Below are 19,741 nucleotides of genomic sequence, written 5' to 3'. Positions count from 1 at the left end.
GGCCTCTTGCCCTGTCACAGCGCCTGAATCTCTCCCAGAAGATCACAAGCAGGTGGAAGCGTCCATCTTTCCCGAGACTCCAGAGAGGCCTCTGTCCACCAGGGGACCAGGACCCAGGCCAAGCAGAAAATGCCAGCAGGCTAACACTGCTGGCTCTTCTGTCCCAGTGCCTAATGAACAGCAGAAGAAAGTTGCCAAGGCTCCAGCCAAAGTCAGCTCCCAGATGCAAGCATCCTATACACCCCCCCTTTATGGCAAGGTCCTGTCAGTGGATCTCTACAAGGACCTGTCATGTCCACTGGGTTCGTTTCTGCACGGTGACAGCAGCAGCCAAGGAAAAGTCAAGTTGGTCAAGAAAGGAAGGAAGAGCGAGGAGCACCAGGAGACAATGGGGTCCATCATGAAGATGCAGAGGAAGCAGCCTGAGTCTGAGATACTTATCAAGCTGGATCATGAGGGTGTGATGTCCCCTAAAACCAAGAAGACAAAAGCCCTCATGATGATGGAGGACCATAGCCTTTCCAAACGGGAAAACAAGCCAGTGCTGGGCATAACATACACCCCTGTACTGTCAGCCGAAGCTAAGCAGAAGGTACCCAAGACCAAAGCCCCAGAGAAGAAGGAGGAAAGTCCTAAGGCTGGTGCAGTATCCACCTACAGCATTGGGATACTGGGTGGCAGTGGAGATGGTCTAGTGAAGGTTAAGGAGCCCAAGGCAAATGAGGAAGAGGAGTCCAATTGCAGCAGCAGCAGCACCTGCAGCTCAGAGTCTGAAAGAGAGGAAGAAGAGCAGGTGCAAGAGAAGGAGAAAAAAGAGGGAGATCCATCCACCAGCTCCAGGACCTCTAGTCCGGTCTCTTCCAACTCCTCCAGCTCCTCAACCAGCAGTTCTTCGTCATCCTCATCTTCCTCATCCTCTGGTTCCAGCTCTTCCTCTTCATCCTCATCTTCCTCCTCCACCACATCAGATGAAGACTCATCATGCAGCTCGGACGAGGAGGCCTCTGCTGCACCCCAGTCCTCTCCCACAGCCCAGCAGACTCCGCCACAGGCAGAGGAGCAGCAGTCCAGCCAATCTGAAGCCCAGGACCCTCCTCTGTCCCCAGCCAAGAGCCAGAAGCTTCCACAGAAACAGCAGAAACAACAAAAACAGCAGCAAGGCAAGAGCCAGCCCAAGAAACGAGAGGGCATCCACCTACCCACCACCAAGGAGCTGGCCAAGCGCCAGAGGCTACCCTCAGTGGAGAACAGGCCCAAGATCGCTGCCTTTCTCCCAGCAAGGCAGCTTTGGAAATGGTTTGGAAAACCCACACAGGTGAACACTTCAATTATTTAACTTGAATTGTAGGTAGACAATTCATTTTTATTAAAAATAAATGATCATATGGAAAATGATTACACTGATAAATAGTGAAGTATGTTCCATTGGCGTCCAACATGTGAAATAATCAGTGCCATGCTGCACATTTAAGATATTTAATGGAGAGCCTGGCTTTCATATTGCAGAGGCGGGGAATGAAAGGAAAGGCTAAGAAGCTTTTCTACAAGGCTATCATGCGTGGGAAAGAGATGATCCGCATTGGAGACTGTGCCGTGTTCCTCTCTGCCGGGCGACCCAACCTGCCATACATTGGCCGCATCCAGAGCATGTGGGAGTCGTGGGGAAACAACATGGTGGTCAGGGTGAAGTGGTTTTACCACCCTGAGGAAACCAACCCGGGGAAGAAGCTTCATGATGGAAAGGTTTGCCTATGCCTCTTATGAATTATCATCAACTAAATTTGGATTTTAACATAAGATATTAACATAAGAATGTTTGATGAGAAAAGGCCATTTATCACATCCAAGACATCAAATGAGTAATAAGAGGTATACATTGCATGTCTGTGCTGTCTCTTGTGGGTACTTGATCATATATGCTTTCAGTATAGTCATTATGAGCTTTTATCATTTTATTGTTCTATTACTTTCACCACCTCTGCACAATTAAAATGAGTCTTATGCCAATTTGCATGGGACAGGTCTGGGACCAGAAATCTACACGGGGGCTCCCAGCAGCACTACAGCTCTCAAACCAGAGGAAGGACTTTATGGAGGTGAGAATTCCAACAGCCTCCTCTTCCTCTCTATGGTGTAATACAGATAGACATCTATGAAATATGCTTGAACCTGGTTGTTTTTTTGTTTTTTTGCTCCTTGCAGCGTGCCCTGTACCAGTCCTCCCACATCGATGAAAATGACGTGCAGACAGTCTCTCACAAGTGTCTGGTGGTCAGTCTGGAACAGTATGAACAAATGATTAAAACCAAGAAGTACCAGGACAGCGAGGATCTGTACTACCTGGCCGGGACCTATGAGCCAACTACTGGGATGATTTTCAACACAGATGGAGTTCCCATCATCTGCTGAATATGCCCCCAGCCTCCCTGAATAACCCAGCACCAATTGTCCACCAAAGCTGATGGACCTACTGTCTTCAGGAGTAGAACAATGTAGTGACGGCTGCAGGGAAGAGACCAGCTTTGAGTAATAATGGGATTTCTGCTCAAGGACACAACTGACTTTGAAGCCTTCCTAAGGTTTATGGGTCAGTGGTGAAAGGGAATATCATTATGGATGTGGAGTGTAAGTACTGCATAAGGCCCCTTCACAGAAGGTGAACCCTTGGCTACTTTGAACTAGGTGACATTCAAAGGTGTCTCTGGAACATAGTCTCTATGGCTCAGGGACCCATCACCTGGATACTGGGAATTTATGTGACAGAGTGAAAATTAAATCAATAGCAGCTCACAGTATGCTTGTATGTGTGCACATGTGTCTATATATAAATATATATATAGAATGATGAGTCCTTGGAGGCATGACAACATTCAGATGGCAAATGGCAGCCTTTGGAAAGGTAAATCAGTAGGCTTGTCAAGCAGGACATTTTAACCAGTTCATGGAGTGAAGAAGACTTGGATCATTTGTATCCAGCTGTAAGGAAGCATGGGAGGAGAGATGCCATCCTCATTCCTCCATTCCCTTTGCATGCTGGGATTGTGGCAGTGGTGCGTGAAAGTTGAAGCGGTGGGGAAAAGGTGTCACAAACGTCTGTGAGGCAAAGCACATCTATGCAGCTCAGGCCCTGAGATGTAGAGCACCCCAGACCACCACCACCAGCAGTACCTGCAGAACCTAAATCAGAGATGACACCTCTTAGGAGAACTTGCACATCTTGGAGGCCAGAGGTTACCTCATAATGATCCTCGGGCTTTTTGGAGCCTAGCATCCGACCTATAGAATGATTAACCAGACATGACAATGCATGGTAAACTGAGAAAATAAACCCACCAGGAATGATGACATCATCATCATCACTGTCATCTTTTAACCTTCTGGAAAAAATCATGGCATTTTAAAGAAGAAAGACTTTTAACAAGCATTGACAGATGTGTCACAGTCATAACTCACTGATTTTCTGCCACTGACCAGACAATAGCCTCCGTAATGCCTATCAACAACACTAATCTTGAGATTTGAGGACAGCAGAGACTCAATTCAAGCACTTTGAAAGGAACCACTCCCATCACGCATGAACACTGGAGCAGGCCAAAATCTTTTGGACTGTGCGAGAGATTGGTCTGCTCGTTGTTACTTTAGTTTGTTTCATTGCAAAGGTTAGCACTTGCTTTCCATTGTGCAAAACCCAGAAAGAGGAAGAAAAGAAATTTGCCAGCATATTCATTATGATTTATATTCCTTAAGACATGAGTCAGGATGAACTGAAGTTGAAGGGATCCTAATATTTTGTATATACTACATATAAAGATATACATTGTATTGTTTTCATGTACTATATAGTTAAAAATCTTTTTAAAAGAAAAGCTTTATAAAACTGTGAATAATATCTGAAGAAAAAAAATCAGGAAACCTAAAGATGAGGATGTTGCTTAATCTTGTTGCTGGATCTTAACTTGACAGCACACAATGTTTAACTAATTGTATTACAGGACAGAATACAGGGGAAATGTGTTCTAGTACACTTAACAGTATTTAGCAGCTACTTTGAGAGACAAGAATGTACAACAGAAAGCACTTATCCACTGCCCAAGGCCTTGTGTAGAAGACAATTCTTAAAACTCTTAAGACAATCTAGAGCGTAGGATGTGATTTGCAGGTATTTTACCTTTTACTTTGTCGAAGCATGTTTTAGTAGGATGGGATTCGCATTTAAAGTGCCGTCTTTCCTGTCTTCACTACCATGTATGGTTCATGCCACTGCAGGACGAGAGGGACAGGACACTTTTGTGAATTTAAACTTCGCAGCACCTAGTTTTGCTTCAGTCATACGCAGCTTGTTTCCTTCCCCATTGGTAAACCCCAGACATGCCGCCAAACACTATTCTCTTGAGGGAAAAAAGCACTTTCATAAATAACAGCCCAAGAACAAAATAAAATACCAGTATGAATAGTTGGAAACTTTGATGCATGAAATTGAGAGGGACTCTGAAACGTCCCATCATATTACAATGTAATATTTAGCTGCCTTTCTACCTGCGCATATTGTATAGCACTTAAAAGATTTTCCTAGATTTTCCACATTACTTATGGTAATTATAAAATATGCCTATGTTAAAGCCTTTATTTCATGCTTAGAAAGTATTTCCTAATTTGAAACTGATCTTTTGTCTTTCTGTGAAAGTCCACTTTGATGTAGTTCATTGTAAATATGGCCCTTTACCTAATGTATTGTAATCCAAAGAAAGCATCGTTCATCCCCAGAGCGTCTTGTCTTTTGTATACTACTGCTGGGAACCAGTTTCTTTAATTGCTGCACTTCCAATCAAGACCAATCAAATACATTTAACTCCGAACTATTTTTGTTGTTTTTCTTTGTCACCCTGATGTATAGTTTTGATTAAATGTATGTGCTTTGCTATATATGTGCCTGATATTACCTAATGCATGTGTGTTAATTTCATTATATTGTTGTAATAACAGACAATAGATTTATTTTTTATAAACAATTTTAAATTACTTTTATTGGGACTATTGAGTTAGTTTTAAAAAGCAGGCATAGAAATATGAAATGTGAATTCCAAAAAGGTTTAAATGTGCAGAAAAAATTATAATTGCCATCCCACTCATCAAGAATTTAAACTGACAGGTCAATTTTGCAAACTGAATATGTGGGATGATTAAAGTGACAGGACAAATTAGGACAATACGTGTATCACCCTGAGTAAATGTCATTTACATCAAGTTAAACATGTCATAAACTCAGATTTTTTAAATGAATTTCTAAAATGCCACATATTCTTATTTAGTGCATTTTCTCCAGAAAGAACATTTCACGTTTTGATTAATGCTATTTATAAATTTACCTTTCTCTCCTATCAGACTGTCAGCCATGGTATTAAGTCCTAATGCCGTTTACATCATTTTATTTAAATGTTTATTTTTAAAAACAGTCATGTTTTATACATCTGATTCTGGCCCTTTTGTGATTCATCTTGCCTTTGTTTTTTGATTCATGAGGCTATCTTATAAGAATATGTGCTTTCAGGTACATTATTTTTCATTTTAGCTGATGTGTCTCTAACATATGTATAAAATACAGTTTGATATAGATATTATTTAAGTGTTAGTGTCCTACTCTAAATATTTCAGTAGGTATATTTGTCCAGCTTATATTTTTCTTTTAACATTGTCAGAGTACGAAGCCTTATATTTTAATTGCTATAAGTGCCCCTAAAAGGATATTTATTCACAATTTGAGGAAAAATGTAACTCCCTTATATTTGGTGTGATTTATTTGAACATAAAATTATGCTACATAGTAACGATATGACCACAGAGGGAGCTCCACATTTCATGCGCTTGAAGAATGCGCTTTAAAACCTAGTTAGCTAATGTCCTGTTGTGAGTAATGTTTTGCCATCACCTTGTCTCATCGAGCTTGGTTGTACAATTAGATGCATGTCAGAATGTGGATGTATCCGAAGCTTCTCTCACTTAATGCTAGCCTCAGAGTTTCCCTGCGGCCCGTCGCCATATGGAGTCCTGCTGTACGTTCACTACAGTTTCCTCGGTAAATCTGTAGAGGGCCTTCAGGATGGGTGAACAGGGCCCTATTAGTCATTCTTGCTTCCTCTCAAATGACCAGTTTGAGAGGGCTGGATCATTGAAATGGTATTATCTTCTCACAAGGGTGGAAGAGAGCAGGAGAGACCAGGGACACCATGTTGGCCATACAAGCATCTTCAGGTTGATAAACTCACAAAAAAGAATGTATTTTTCATATGTGAGTCTTTGAAAAATACTTGAAATGCAGATATATAAGACAGTGTCTGTGTGGCTGACATACTACCAGTATAGCACTGACTCCAAATATTTTATTTGTGATGTACTGTGGAGGTTTATTCACTACTTATCAAGTCCGCACTACCATACAGTATCACAGAAAGATTGAAATGTGTATTTTGTGCATACTGTATGCATTATTGGATGTATTTGGATTTTTGGAAGTGTATTTTAAATTAGTAGGATGCTGTCTTATATTCATTTTAATTTTAGCACCCATTTTCCTCCCATAACTGTAACGTAACAGTCCCGCTCTGATTAATGTGCAATACTGCTGATGGGGGTCCTCTGAGGTAGCTGCTAGTGGGGATGCAATCCATGGAGATAGAGGAGAAAGAAGAATGTGTAAATGAGTGTAGACTGGAGGCTGGTCCCTCGCTGGTCTTTGCTCCATTGTTCCTTCACCATCGATAAGGTCCTGTGTTACGAGCTGTTACAAATGATTAGAAAAGAAGCTTATTTTGGAATTTTAAGAGCATCAGTGTTTTGTAAATGATCTTATTTTGGGGAGGGCGATACGGGCTATGAATATCTTTGTATAAACACTTAATCATGTAAAAAAAAAAAAAAAAAAAAAAACCTGAAAGAAAAAAAAACAAGCCTGTGTGGCTCATGTGTACAATTCATGTAAGTGGAACTTTTTTTTAATGGATACTACAGTTTTACAATGTGTTCCTTTTAAAGCATTTTAGTAACTCAAGATTTTATAGTTTACCCATCAATAAACTGAAAGAAAATCCTCGCTGTGAAGTGTTTTGTCCTGCTGCTGATTTATCATGTGTTAAGTTCATTTTAAAGGTTTGAAACATTATTTTGGGTTTGTTGGGTATTATGTTAGTTATGATGCAATTGTGAACATCAGTGTTCTTAAGAATACTTTACGATAATTCCTGCTGAGTAGATTATGCTCAGAGCACACTAACAGTGCCCTCTGTGCCAGACAAGCTGCATCTCCTAACAAAGGGCTGTTTAGGCGTAATAGTAAGTTCAGTCACAAGGTTCAGTACAGACATGCCACATCAAAAGCTTTTTACTACCCATTTTCTATACTGTCATACCCACAATGGTTGTCATAATATATAAAAGAGCTTCAATGAGGGGTGAAGAAAGGCCCAAGCGCAATGCCACTGACGAGGTACAAAAGTTCATCTCATCTCTCTACACTCTTAAAGTTGTGACTAACCTTGTTTCAGTTAAACCAGGCTGCTGCTATCGCGTCTGAATCCTGGGTCCATTACTACAACAGTAAATTAATCTTGTAGTGAGGCTATAATGCACTTTTCCATTGTTTTTGTTTTCTACCTTATATATTCCTCAGGGTTGGTGTTGGTTTATTTGTGTTGTAGTTTATTGCTGATGTGACACAAAATAAATTGCTCACAAACCACACACACAGAAACATAATAGCTTTTGCTACTGCAAATTAGCTTGATACAAAATTCAATTTATATTTAGTTGTGTTCATTTTCACCATGTTATAATACACTTGTGATAGCAAATTAATCAATGGGCCATGAACAGTGAAATTACAGTGGAGATGGTATCAGTTCAGTTGCACACTGATAATGTATAATAGAGTTGTGTTTTGGTGGCACTGCTGGAATGACAAGTAATGTCGTGATGCTCACCTTTCTTTTAGAGAATTAATTTTCCTTTTATGCACATATTGTGCAAGGATGTGTGCTTGTTTTGCCAGGGGTCGCAGTATGTACAATTCTTTCCTCCTGTGTGATGGGTAACCACACCTGGATAACCACAACCACATAAGGTGTTGATAAGACCATGGGGAATTTGGTTGTCTCTTGAAGTCATCTGCAGTCTGCCCATTTCCTAATAATATGCCTCCTCTTGTCACTTGAGCATAATTGCTTGCAGCTAGCAATGGAGAATGAACACATACACCACTGCCTTTGTAGTCAAGTTCTTAAATTTCACCTCATGTGTAATGATCTCATCATCATCAATGCACTAATAACTATGATTCATGATCCCTATCTGGCAGAATGTATTCATAGTTTGAGCACATTGAAAAATGAATATAACTTAAACTAATGGAGAGACATCAATTTGTCCTGCTCTATGCAGACTTGAGCCCTGGTGAACATGATCAGTATGAGAAGACATGCAGCATAGAACTTAGGGACCAGTAAAGTCATACTGTATGCCTGTTCCGGTTGTATAAGAGACAGCATCTGAAACCTTGTGAAAAGCTTGTGTAGAATTACTGCAGCCTGTATTGTTTCCAAAGTTGACGACGCAAAATATTAGCCAGTGACTTTCACTGTTGACCCTGTTGTTGAGCTATTCACTGGTTTTTGAGAGTTTCATGCTACACATTCTCCCAGATCATCTTAGATTAGTCTATCCCTGATGGACTCTGTCTGTAATGTTTTACCAGCCTGTGAACATTCCAGACAGTGAATGACAGGAGAAGGACCTAATTTAGCCCCCAAAATGCAAATGGAATGAAGGTGCTTTCCTCCTAATGAGCCAGGCATATTAGTGGCCTTTGGTATATTTCCCTTGATTTTCATCAGATTTGACAATGAACAGATTAAATTCCCTCATCACCTATTGTATGGCTTATCACCTGTCCGAGGAATGGGGTGATGTAGCGTTTATATAACAGCAAAGTTGCTTGAGTGCATCATTGTCAGTCATGAATGATGAATTCAAATTCAGTATACAACATATTTCTATCTTAAAGACATGCATAAAAGAATTTAGGAATGCATATTTCTCTATTTACATTTAAGATTTATAGTAATTTCAATTAGTGCAAAAACATTTGTTTGTAATGTTAATGCACAACTTCATCAGAGCTAATGGAGCAAGATATACATAAGTTTTGGTCCACATGATGGGGGAATATGAATACCCAAATCCCAACAGCCACAGTAGCTCACATGACTTTCAGAGGAATTAACTTCTACTGGCACTGGATACGCACCCAGAGCTTTCATATGAATGAGGTTGCTATTAACCGGGGAAATGTCTCTCAGATTAAGTTCACCACAGGAATTGTGTTTTCAGTGGTTTCCATGCATAAATTATCCCTGAACCATAAATCAATGACCTCCCTGTAAAAGTAGGAAAACAAGTTTGTTTTGCAGTATGAATGTGCACACAACTTAATTCACCCAACAGCGCTCCGCCACTCAGCCCTGGAACACTTCTCTTAGAAAAGATCTCCCGTTATTCCATTGCTCAAACTGCTATATGACTACTGCTTAAATGTGTTCAAATAAGTCTGCAAATGTTGCACACTACTACTCTAAATTAGAACCAGTAGGGCCTCTCACATATTATGAAGTAGCTACTTAAGAAAACAAATGCTCCTGTTGACAGGTTAGTACCAGCTGTCACTTTTAAAACCAATGACTCATAAACTCTGTCATCTCCAGCAACAAAACTGAAGCCATTAAATAAGATTTTAATTTGAGTTATAACAGTATATTTTACTTTCAATACAGTATGCCACAAGGCAGCATCATTTTTAATAAATTAGGCTTTACATAATGTCACCATTTCACATGACTTCCTTTCAATATAAAAACACCATAGATTTAAATATGGCAGGTGGTCTGTGAATCAAATCAAATCAAATTTATTCATATAGTAAAGTGAATTTATTTATCACAACAAGCATTACAATGGACCCTGGCCTAAACCCCCCACAAGGGAAAATTGGTAGGGCAATGGTGGCAAGGAAAAACTCCCTGGATGGGACAGATAGGAAAAAACCTTGGGTGGAACCAGACTCAAGGGGAAACCCATCCTCCTCTGGTCAGCTCAGAGTGTGGGTTTTAATAGATAAAACACATACTCCTGTGTGTAGGGTTACATGACGCACATGTTCAGGAAGGCTGAGTAAGGTTTGTAATACCCCATCAAACTCTGCAGATACATAATCAGTCCTGTGTCAAAATATACGTTGCTCGGGGAGAATGGGAGGTCATGTTTTGTGAGATTATCTACATAAAAAATCGGTACAGTTACATATGTGGTTTGTGGTTTTGTACTGTATGGTAAAATGAAAGGTAATGCCGTGCATTCAATTCTCGTGGCTACAACCTCATTTGATTTCCTTTGCACATTTTCCTCCTTCCCCTTTCCCCTTTTAGGGATCACTAATCGTTCCTTTCAAGTCTCCCCAGTACCACCTGTACCCATACAAGAAGCACATGCTACAGGCCATACATTACAACAGAACAGCTAGCTCTGACGGAGAATAGGTGCACTCCTACTGACTCACAGCTTGTTAGCACCTGGCACATTGTTGGCAGGAGCTAATGCAGCAGTAATCTGAAGAACCATATCGGACTTAAGTACACACTACCCCTGATGGCAAGTGCTTTAAAGGATTCAAGCCAGCTGGGAATACACCAGCCTGTTTAACGTTAATTATTAGAACTGTATAAATAACCTACATTTTTTCATTCTACATATATATATATATGCACAATTTTACTTTTAAAATCAAACAATGCACATGTGTTTCAAGTGCACATTCTCAGCTTTTATTTAAGAGTATTTTCTATATGCTTTGGTTTCACCATGTAGAAATTTGAGCACTTTTTTTACATTTTGGTATAGGTCTTTCTTGGCCTACCAGGCGATTACTGTGCTCACCAGTGCTCTCTTCTTAATGATGTTCCAAACAGTTGATTTTGGTAAGCTTAAAGCTTGGCATTGGTTTTTTTCTTATCTCTTAGCCTCATAATGGCTTCCTTGGCTTTTATTGGCACAACTCTGGTCCTCAGGTTGACAAATGCCAACAACAGAGTCCAAAGGCAATAAAAAGGCTAGAATCAAAACTGAACACACCTGACTAATCAGAAAGAACTGCGAAGCCATTTGTCCCAAACGTTACGGTGCCCAGAGGTGGGGGGAATATGTATAAAAAGTACTGTAATTTCTACATGGTGAAACCAAAACGTATGAAAATACAATTTAATAAAAGTTGAAAACCTGCACTTTAACCATATTTGAATTATTACAAATCTAAAATTGCAGAGTACAGAGCCAAATCAAGGAAAAATATGTCTTTGTGTCAAACATTATAGAGGGCACTGTATATTTTTCATTTAAATACCCAAAATAATACATTCTTTCTTTTTAATACTATCCCTGTAGGCAATATGTTCTCTTGTCCTTGCCTCATTGCTCCTTTTCCCTGCTGTGATCATATAATTTGCATTTCTTCACTTTAATAAAGTTTGTACATCTTCTTTGTTTATTAGGACAGCATGTTAAGACAGTTTTCACTGATTTATCGATTTACTCTTGGGCCCACTTTGTGCTTCTGTATCAATGTGAATCTGTAGTAGCAAGACAGTGCAATTATAAAATGTCTGAGGAGCTGTTTACTGTGTCTGCTCCCTGCTTGAGCCCAAAACCACACTTGATAATGCAAATGAAAGCTGCCCTTGTTGTACTGTTGGGTTTTCAGCATGGCACTGTAGCATAATGAGACGCACAGATTCTGAGACAAGCAAAGTCATTGGCTCTGAGCGCAAATGCACGGCCTTCATCATGGCAGCCGCCCTGTGAAAGCGCTTTTTTCTAATATCCACTGACGTTCGGTCCAGCATTTTTGCGTGAGCAGAACTTCAAACAGCACACCATCTTGAAAGAAAAGGGAATCCTTTCAATTTGAATGCTTTGCATTGAGTGCTATGGTACAGAACATTACAGCAGAAGCAGTGTTTTGTTATACAAAAGATATAGTAGCCTATAATAGCCTAATCTGTAAGTTACACAAATTGTCCTTGTTTCATCAGGACGATTATGAAAAATGAAAGAGGAATTAGAAAAGAAAGTGTCACCTAAAAATTTACTAGAATGCTCTGGTTTCTTGTCACTAATTGATCTGTTTTTTTTTTTCATTCATTCATGTTGGGGAATCTGATTTAGCCCAGAGCTCCCAAATCTCTTTAAGAGCCTGCAAGCCACAGAGATACAGTATGTCTCACTGGTCATCATGAGCAACCCACTCAGTTAAATAAATAAAAATTAAAAAATGACACCAGCCAGAAGGACATGTAGGCGCAACGGACAGACATTAATATAGATTAAAAGATGAAAAAAAACATGTTTGGGCATAGCAGCAGGGGGCTGAGAGAAAGGCAGGCCAAACCAGTCGAGGCTCATCTTTAAAGCAATTAATCCCTCCAGAAAATTCACTTACCACCATCCTCGGCCACTAGCCTCCTCCAATGAGGGATGTGTATGCACTGTTTGTACAAGATGCCACACTGAGAATCAAATCTAGGGAAAAAAGGAGGAAGAAAGACACCTGAATGTATCGGTATCTTCTGTCATAGTAAAACTCCTTCCAGTCATTTAGAGAAAGATATTAGTCGAAATATACTGAGCACAGTAATTCAGCTCTGCTCTGTATACCAGTACACCAGTATACCTTCTTTCCACTGCAAAGCTGGAGCCAGAGTAATACAAGCTGGAGCCAAAGCAGGCTGAATCAGTGCAGCAAGAAGCTCAGCACAGCCATTCCTGCAACCACATCTGTCGGATGACGTTGTACGGAACACTAGCATCCGCCCAGCTTGAGACGGCTGCCTATAGACTTCTGTCTGGGATACAAAGCTGTGGTTTTCTCATAAAGAAAACAGCACATTACTTTTGTCTACATCACATTATCAGGTTGATCAGTGAGGGTGGCCTTTTTCTTTCTCATTCATAAATTTCTGATTGCCTGTCATTTTATGTCCCCCCTTGAGCCCTTACTGTTGGTCCTCTAATGCTGGTTTACCAAATGTGCCCAAGGAAACATAAAGGAAAAGCAAGGATGCTATTCTTTAATATGCCCCCAAACTATGGAAAGCTATTATATAAAATATGAGGCAGACTGTGGGAATTAAAATATGGCTAAAACCTCCCTTTTTACTTCAGCTTTCAGTTAATAATCATTAATTTATCTCTGATTTAGTATTTCGCCGTTTTATTACTCCTGTGTAATTATCGTTTGTGTACTGTTATTTGATCCTGTTGTAATTTACTTTAGGCGTGTCTTCTTTAGCAGTTTTACCACTTTTTAAAATAATATGTTCTTGTTTTCCAGCTTTTTAATCTTTTTGTTACACTTTGTGTAAAAAAAGACAGTCTCTGCTTTTTCACTCGCGCTGTCTCCTCATATTAAGAAGCAACGTAGCACAAAACAAGGAGTATAAGTACCAACACGTGGCGTTTTTTAATTATATTTTCCCTTAGTTTAATTTCACTGTCCATAAGCAACACACAGTTATTGTACATGCTTTTAATTTTTAATCTTATGGCGTTAACGATGTGGTTCCTATTTTTATACGTGAATGCTGTGTACTGCATTACCGTTTTGTTTCTGCAAATCACGCAAACTTACTTGCAGCATGGATTTCCAAATTCTGCATTGTGGTCCGAGGCAGGCAGGAGCACGCGCCATTTCGTCTCTGTACTTGGAATGTGGAACGGGAAACAGTAGCCTATTACTGTGGATGATTGCTGGGAATACGAGCCCACTGATGTGGCAGTTTTTTAATGAGTTGATAACGGGGTATACAGCTATAAATATTTGCTTTTTGTTTGTTCTGAATGTTCGGTAATCATAGAAAAACTATACAGAATAATAATAATAATAATAATGTATTATTCTCATTATTATTTTTATTTTAAGGGTCTGTTTTCGACTGTCATGTGCATGTTGGCCTGCAACTGTGGACCTGTGGACCTGAATCATGCAGTGCAAACTACTGTGAGTTAGTCCATAAGTAGTGATGGAATTCTACTATTGAATAGTGTAATTTGCCAAGCACCATAACTAAAATTGAACCAAGCTTGCAGACAGCATAGTATAACAAATATAATGTGGCAATGGGGGCTGGCATTGCATGGACTGGAAATAAATGGAAATGCACCATATGAAACAATAAAAAACAGCAGAAACGGTATATTGGTTTGGATGCCCTCCTCTGGAGAAACTGACAGATCTGTGCCTCTCTGAAGATGCAGGGTATTGACATTTTGCACCAACATAACTGCAGGTAGTCAAGATCCATTTTGTGTTCTAGGCAACTGAATGTGTTTGCATTCAATTCAGAAATAGGCTTCACTCATAGGCACTTATTCTGAAAGCATAAATACTGGTTACCATAGTGACAAAGCACAACATTGCCTTTGATTTGTACCCTTTTTGTTAACGTGTTATACAGTGTTTGCCAAACAATGCCTTTTCAGAAGGTTCAGAGGCTTTATAAGCCAGTACCAGAACAAAACTGCTTTTATGTTTTTCTACAGTCAGTGTTATTGCAGTCAATGTTCAAGGCAGACAGTATATAAACTGCTCTCAACCAGAAAAGCTTAGGGAAGGAGTTCGCTGGCCTCTCATTACATCATCACCGCTCCACACTCCATTCCACCACCTCAAACAGGGCCACAGCACCCCGATGGATGCCTTCGCTTTGTAAAAAGAGGTTCCAGGCGTCCAGGTCATAGCTCCACTAAAACTGCAATCAGTCAACGGGCTTTGTAATGGTTGTTTGCTTCAGTGCACTGTGACAGTAAAGTCAGAGGGAGCGTTGCTTCAGCGGCTTGAGTAGATGAAAATGTTCTTCCAAAGCTAAAGCTTTTCTTCTTCCTCGAAATAAACTGTACACGTGCAGTTGACAGCATTTGCCAGGTGACTGAGGAGCGCACAGCGTTTGAGTGTGACAGACTTAGCGTGTCTGTATGTGAGCCTGAGTGCCTGCGCAAGTGTTCTCCCCCTCGTTCGTTGCCGCACTCCTCCAGGGCACACAGTCTATTCTGGCCTCATCACACATTTCAAACACCGGCTTTGAACGGAAGACACCAAGATATTGACATGGAACAACAGTCAGATCTGCATCCCCCATGATCCCCTGCTTCAGATAAAAGTGAGATTCAAATCAAATCTAATGACAATTTCTGTTACTAGTAGAAGTCAGGAGTATGTGCACTGTTACCTACAGCTCAGATGTGGCAGGTGTATTTAATGGCGTATCTAATTGAACATTACATCTGGTAGCTTTAGTCTATTATCGAAGCTGAAAAGCTTAAGTGTTTCTGAAAACAGTGGAAGCCTTAAATTACAGGTTATATTGAGTATGAACTTTTAAGAGCACAATTATAAATACATATGTAATATGAACAGATCTAATTTCTCAAAAAAAAGGTCACATGATCATTTAACGCTTCCAGCTCTGCTGTTCCTTCTTTTGTCCCATGTAGATGTAAGTGCTTCAAGCATTTGTGATGTGGGGGTAATAGTATCACATTCTCATTTTGCTACATTTCATCTGAAATTACCAAATTGACTACAAAGGCAAGATTATTGCAAAAAATTCTCAAAGGAATACGAAATCATAAAAAATTGCCATTGGAATTGAATGTATGCATTCGAAGGGAAATCAGTTTCCTTAAAATGAAACCACAGAGAGAATTCCTTTTATTTATTCTTTATATTATTTATTTGTAATGAAATGTGTTGATGAAAATAAAACCCATCACAATATCGTCACTGGAAACCATGTAAAAAAAAAAAAAGCATTTCTTTCTCAAAGCCCACTCAAAAGACGAAAACCATAAAAATGCAAACATTCAATACATATCATGCTCTCAACCATTCAGCTGGTATTTTAGAAAAACAAGTGCTGCTGGTGCAGTTGTAAGCCACAAAGACACAATACCCTATTTTACTGTTCTCAAAGACATTTCACTTTCTAGCCATTGAGTATTGCCGATTTCAACAGGCACACATACAACGTGAACAACGGTGCGTATGAAATATAATTTTCCACTGAAAAGTACACATTGGAAGGCAAGAGATCCTTTCCATTGGGATGAAATGGTCAGACACGGAGAACCATTAACAGAAGCTTTGTCTACACATCCTCCATTGGCACTCATAGTAGTGGTGTTTTCAGTAAAAACAAACTACGTTTCTGTGACACAAGGCTGAAGAACCTGATTTTATCACTAGAGCACTTAATACAATTTGCTGCTTGGTAGATGCAGTCTTGTGGGATTTAGGCTGGATTTCATTGCAGTTTCCCTTTCTACTCCCACAAGCCGCGGTCTCCAAGAGATAGATAGGTTTACTTTAACAGCATGCCTTTTAGCACGGAGCACAAGACCAAAAACAATCTACGGCTGCCAACTTTCCCATTCCGCCAAACACAGAAAGCAATAAAGTCGGGTAAAGCACCGTCATAAAAACAGCATCTGCTCATCTGCCACGGTCTCAACTGTGAACACCGCTGTCGGCCGCGTCCGCACGCCCTTCCCCTGCCCGATCTCCGCAGCGCGCCGTCTGATGGGTCCGCTCGTTTCGCCGCGCCGTTAGCCAGCCTGTCGCGCGGGTTCGTTTTGATCGGCGAGCAAAGCAGGCTAACGCGCGGCGGCGGGCCGGGGCAGACGGAGCCGCGCGGCCGAAAGGGGGCCTCGGCACGTCTCCGCACGGGACTCGGGGCCGAGGAGGGGGAAATGACTCCCGCGGAAGGGAGCGGCTGAGAGGGGAGACGGGTGATTTCAGAGGCCTGATAGGTGGGCCATTATGTTCTTGAGAAGGAGCGTTTTTGAATGCAACCTCTCTGCCCCGTGATTGCAAGAGTGCCCCAGCTGAGAGAAGGTGGAAAGGGAGAAAATGGAACTATCACCAGGTGTATTGCTTTTTATCTAACCCCCCCTGCCCAAACCCCACCACTCCCACCCCCACCCCCACCACTCCTTCCCAATTAGGTTGCTGTTAACAAATTACTGCCGCTCAATACAAAATTAGCAATCAGTCGCATTCTCAGCGGCCGGCTATTGAGAGGTGACAGACAGCGGGGCTAATGACGGCTCCTCTCGCTCCCCTGCCCCGGCGTTCCCGGTGAGCCGCCGAGGTGCCGGAGCCGGAGGTTGAAAAGTAATCAGGCGGTAATAGCTTACCTCTACAGAGACCCGGACAGCACAGCCAATTCAACATCAGCAGGAGCTCTCTATTTCCACAAGAAGATATACACCGAGGGGAAACACTCCTGGAAGTGGGTCATTTAAGCGCCATTCAGGCTCCTTGGTAGAGTAAACGAAGTGGTGACGGCAGCGACATATCACAAAGGCAGCAAAAAACGCCTCAAAAAGACAGGCCTCGGAGAAAGGGGGGCGGGGGATGGCGGGCGGGAGATGGACATATCTCGCAGTGTTTATATTACCACATCTTAAACATATTCTAGAACTCACTTACACAGATGGGTTATTTAGTGGAGCAATTCAGCAAAAGTGTTCTCGCTGAAGAGCGTATACCACACATAAGCACTGACCCTCCAACAGCCTGAGGTCCTGAACTCCCCCCCCACCCCATCCACCGCTAAGATGGGCTTTCCACCGGGCTGTACGCGCGACGCGCCTCCCTGAACGTCCCCGCCGTACGCAGCGTGCATGTGAGATGACAGGAGCGACCGGCACGTGGCCCCAAGGGCCCGCCGCGTCCATCACCACCACAGCCGGGGCGGGTCCTCGGCCACGCGGCTCTTGAAGAGCGTGATCTCGTCCAGGTGGAGGAGGGGTATGTCCCTGATGAGGAGGGCCAGGTCTTCGTGCAGGAGGGGGTAGATCACCACGTTTAGCGCCGGGCGCTGAGGTGTAAACCTGCGCGGGGAGAGGGGCAGAGAGAGAGAGAGAGAGAGAGAGAGAGGGGCAGAGAGAGAGAGAGAGAGAGATGACAGGCTGCCAGCCAAAACCTTTCATGCAAACGACCGCAGCGGGCCTGGAAAATACGGCCCACAGATACTGCCTAAATTCAAACTGACTCACTGACTGACCCTGAACTGCAGGTGATGATACTCAAATTTTTTTTTAATAATTAAAAAAATAAAAAAAAAAGATTTTTGGGGGAAATATAAAGGTGCCTTACATTCCCGTCTGTGTACTACAGACTCTACAGCACAAATTTCAAGAGCATGACCATAAAATTCCAGTAGAATTATAAATCTCTTTCACATATAGGCACATTACCAGAGCTTCCGATTCTAGCACGATAAAAAAACTATTTAAGACGCGTTTTGCTTCAATTCTAAATTCCCCGATTATAAAGCTGTCTTGTTTTGTGTTCTTTAAGATTGATATTCCAGCTCCCTCCAGAGATAATACTACGGGGGGAAGGGAGGGGGGGAAAGAGATGAAAAGGTTGTCAATTTCAGCGAGTAGCTAATGCGAAACTTTCAGCTTGACTGAGTGAATGAATACATTTGCAAATGAAAGAGCAGACACAAGCATCTGAGACACCCAGCTCCTCCAATCATGAACCAGGAGAGCTCCGCTCCGGAGTAATTACACACGGCCAATACGCTGCCGTGGTGAGGCCCCTCCTCACGCAGGCGGCCAGGGTTACGGGACGGGTACGAAGGCTTTCCCGCCCCCTGCACGTACCTGGCCAGGCGGGCTTAAACTAAAAAGACCCCACAGACAGGGCAGCGGGAAGCACTCTCTCCACCCCGGGAATATGCCGACCCGCAGCTTATTAATAACGCCAGCACCGCCGAAGGGCCCGTCAGCAGCCGTGAGACTCTACCCTTCAGTGCGCCAAAAGCAGAGCTCGACGCAATAACCGACCAATACCTGAGAGGAGGAGGCCATGTGACAGGTCAGCTTATTTGCCCTTCATTCCAGAACGTTCTAAATAAACATCCGGTCACCTATTTATTCCCGCTCAGCCAGAAACACCTGTAAGTGGACCTTTCCTATGTACGCTTACATGCATTAGGTACACTGACATGCGCGAACAAAGATGAATTCGCAGCCATCTAGCGCTAGGTCACCCTTCTTTACGCATTAGCAATAATGGGCTTCTCACAAGTTGCCGACTGAGAGACCTAACCACTTATTTTGGATTGAAAGTGGATAATACGCATTAAAGCGGAGTTTCCATTCATCATAACTTTGATAATCTCCATAATAGCAGTGATAATGCAGAGGCCCGCGCAGATCAATGCCGCCGTTTCACAGGACAGGAAAGGAATGAGCGGGAGGGGATCGCAGCTCTCCTGAGCTCATTAGCTGCAGGACCTCTACACTTCCATTTCCCAGCAGTCTCCCTGGATTGATTCACTGTCTATCCCAGGAAAAACAAATGGCTTGTTTGAAGCAGCAGAGCTGTAGATTCGTCTGCGCTCCCCCTGCCTCTCATTAGATAACTACCAACTGCCCGTCCGCGGCTTCGCCTTAATGAAAGTGAAATGAATAACAAAAGACTTTGCCGTGAGGCATCTCGTTCGAGACCAAAATGTCCAAAAACCTTCAGTGGAGGCCGAGCCTTTCAGCGAGAACGAGAACGAGAGCAGGGGAAGCTGAGGCAGCCGTCACTGAGGGCGCTGACCCCACAGCACAGGGACCCGGCAGCAGATGT

At 42.0% G+C, this 19,741-nt stretch overlaps 2 protein-coding genes across 8 annotated transcripts in view; one reads left to right on the top strand and one right to left on the bottom strand.

The window, feature by feature from the left end:
- LOC135248215 (trinucleotide repeat-containing gene 18 protein-like) overlaps window positions 1–7,087 on the top strand; it is a 74,219-nt gene extending 67,132 nt beyond the window's left edge. For all 7 annotated transcript variants that reach the window (XM_064322571.1, XM_064322576.1, XM_064322575.1 and 4 more), the window contains 4 exons: window positions 21–1,315; window positions 1,507–1,743; window positions 2,022–2,096; window positions 2,203–7,087. In XM_064322571.1, the coding sequence (XP_064178641.1) occupies window positions 21–1,315; window positions 1,507–1,743; window positions 2,022–2,096; window positions 2,203–2,409 (1,814 nt within the window). In that variant the 3' untranslated portion in view covers window positions 2,410–7,087. The remainder of the gene's footprint in view (window positions 1–20; window positions 1,316–1,506; window positions 1,744–2,021; window positions 2,097–2,202) is intronic.
- Window positions 7,088–15,800: 8,713 nt separating this feature from the next.
- Window positions 15,801–19,741, bottom strand: part of fbxl18 (F-box and leucine-rich repeat protein 18) — a 121,201-nt gene continuing 117,260 nt past the window's right edge. Inside the window, exon 6 of the mRNA XM_064322566.1 lies at window positions 15,801–17,985. Coding sequence (XP_064178636.1) covers window positions 17,829–17,985 — 157 coding nt within the window. The 3' untranslated portion in view covers window positions 15,801–17,828. The remainder of the gene's footprint in view (window positions 17,986–19,741) is intronic.

This window comes from Anguilla rostrata, chromosome 2 (assembly GCF_018555375.3).
Source record: "Anguilla rostrata isolate EN2019 chromosome 2, ASM1855537v3, whole genome shotgun sequence".
In the NCBI taxonomy this organism is placed as follows: domain Eukaryota; kingdom Metazoa; phylum Chordata; class Actinopteri; order Anguilliformes; family Anguillidae; genus Anguilla; species Anguilla rostrata.
Note: the sequence above shows the minus strand (reverse complement) of the source record. Positions and strands in the feature narration are given on the sequence as shown.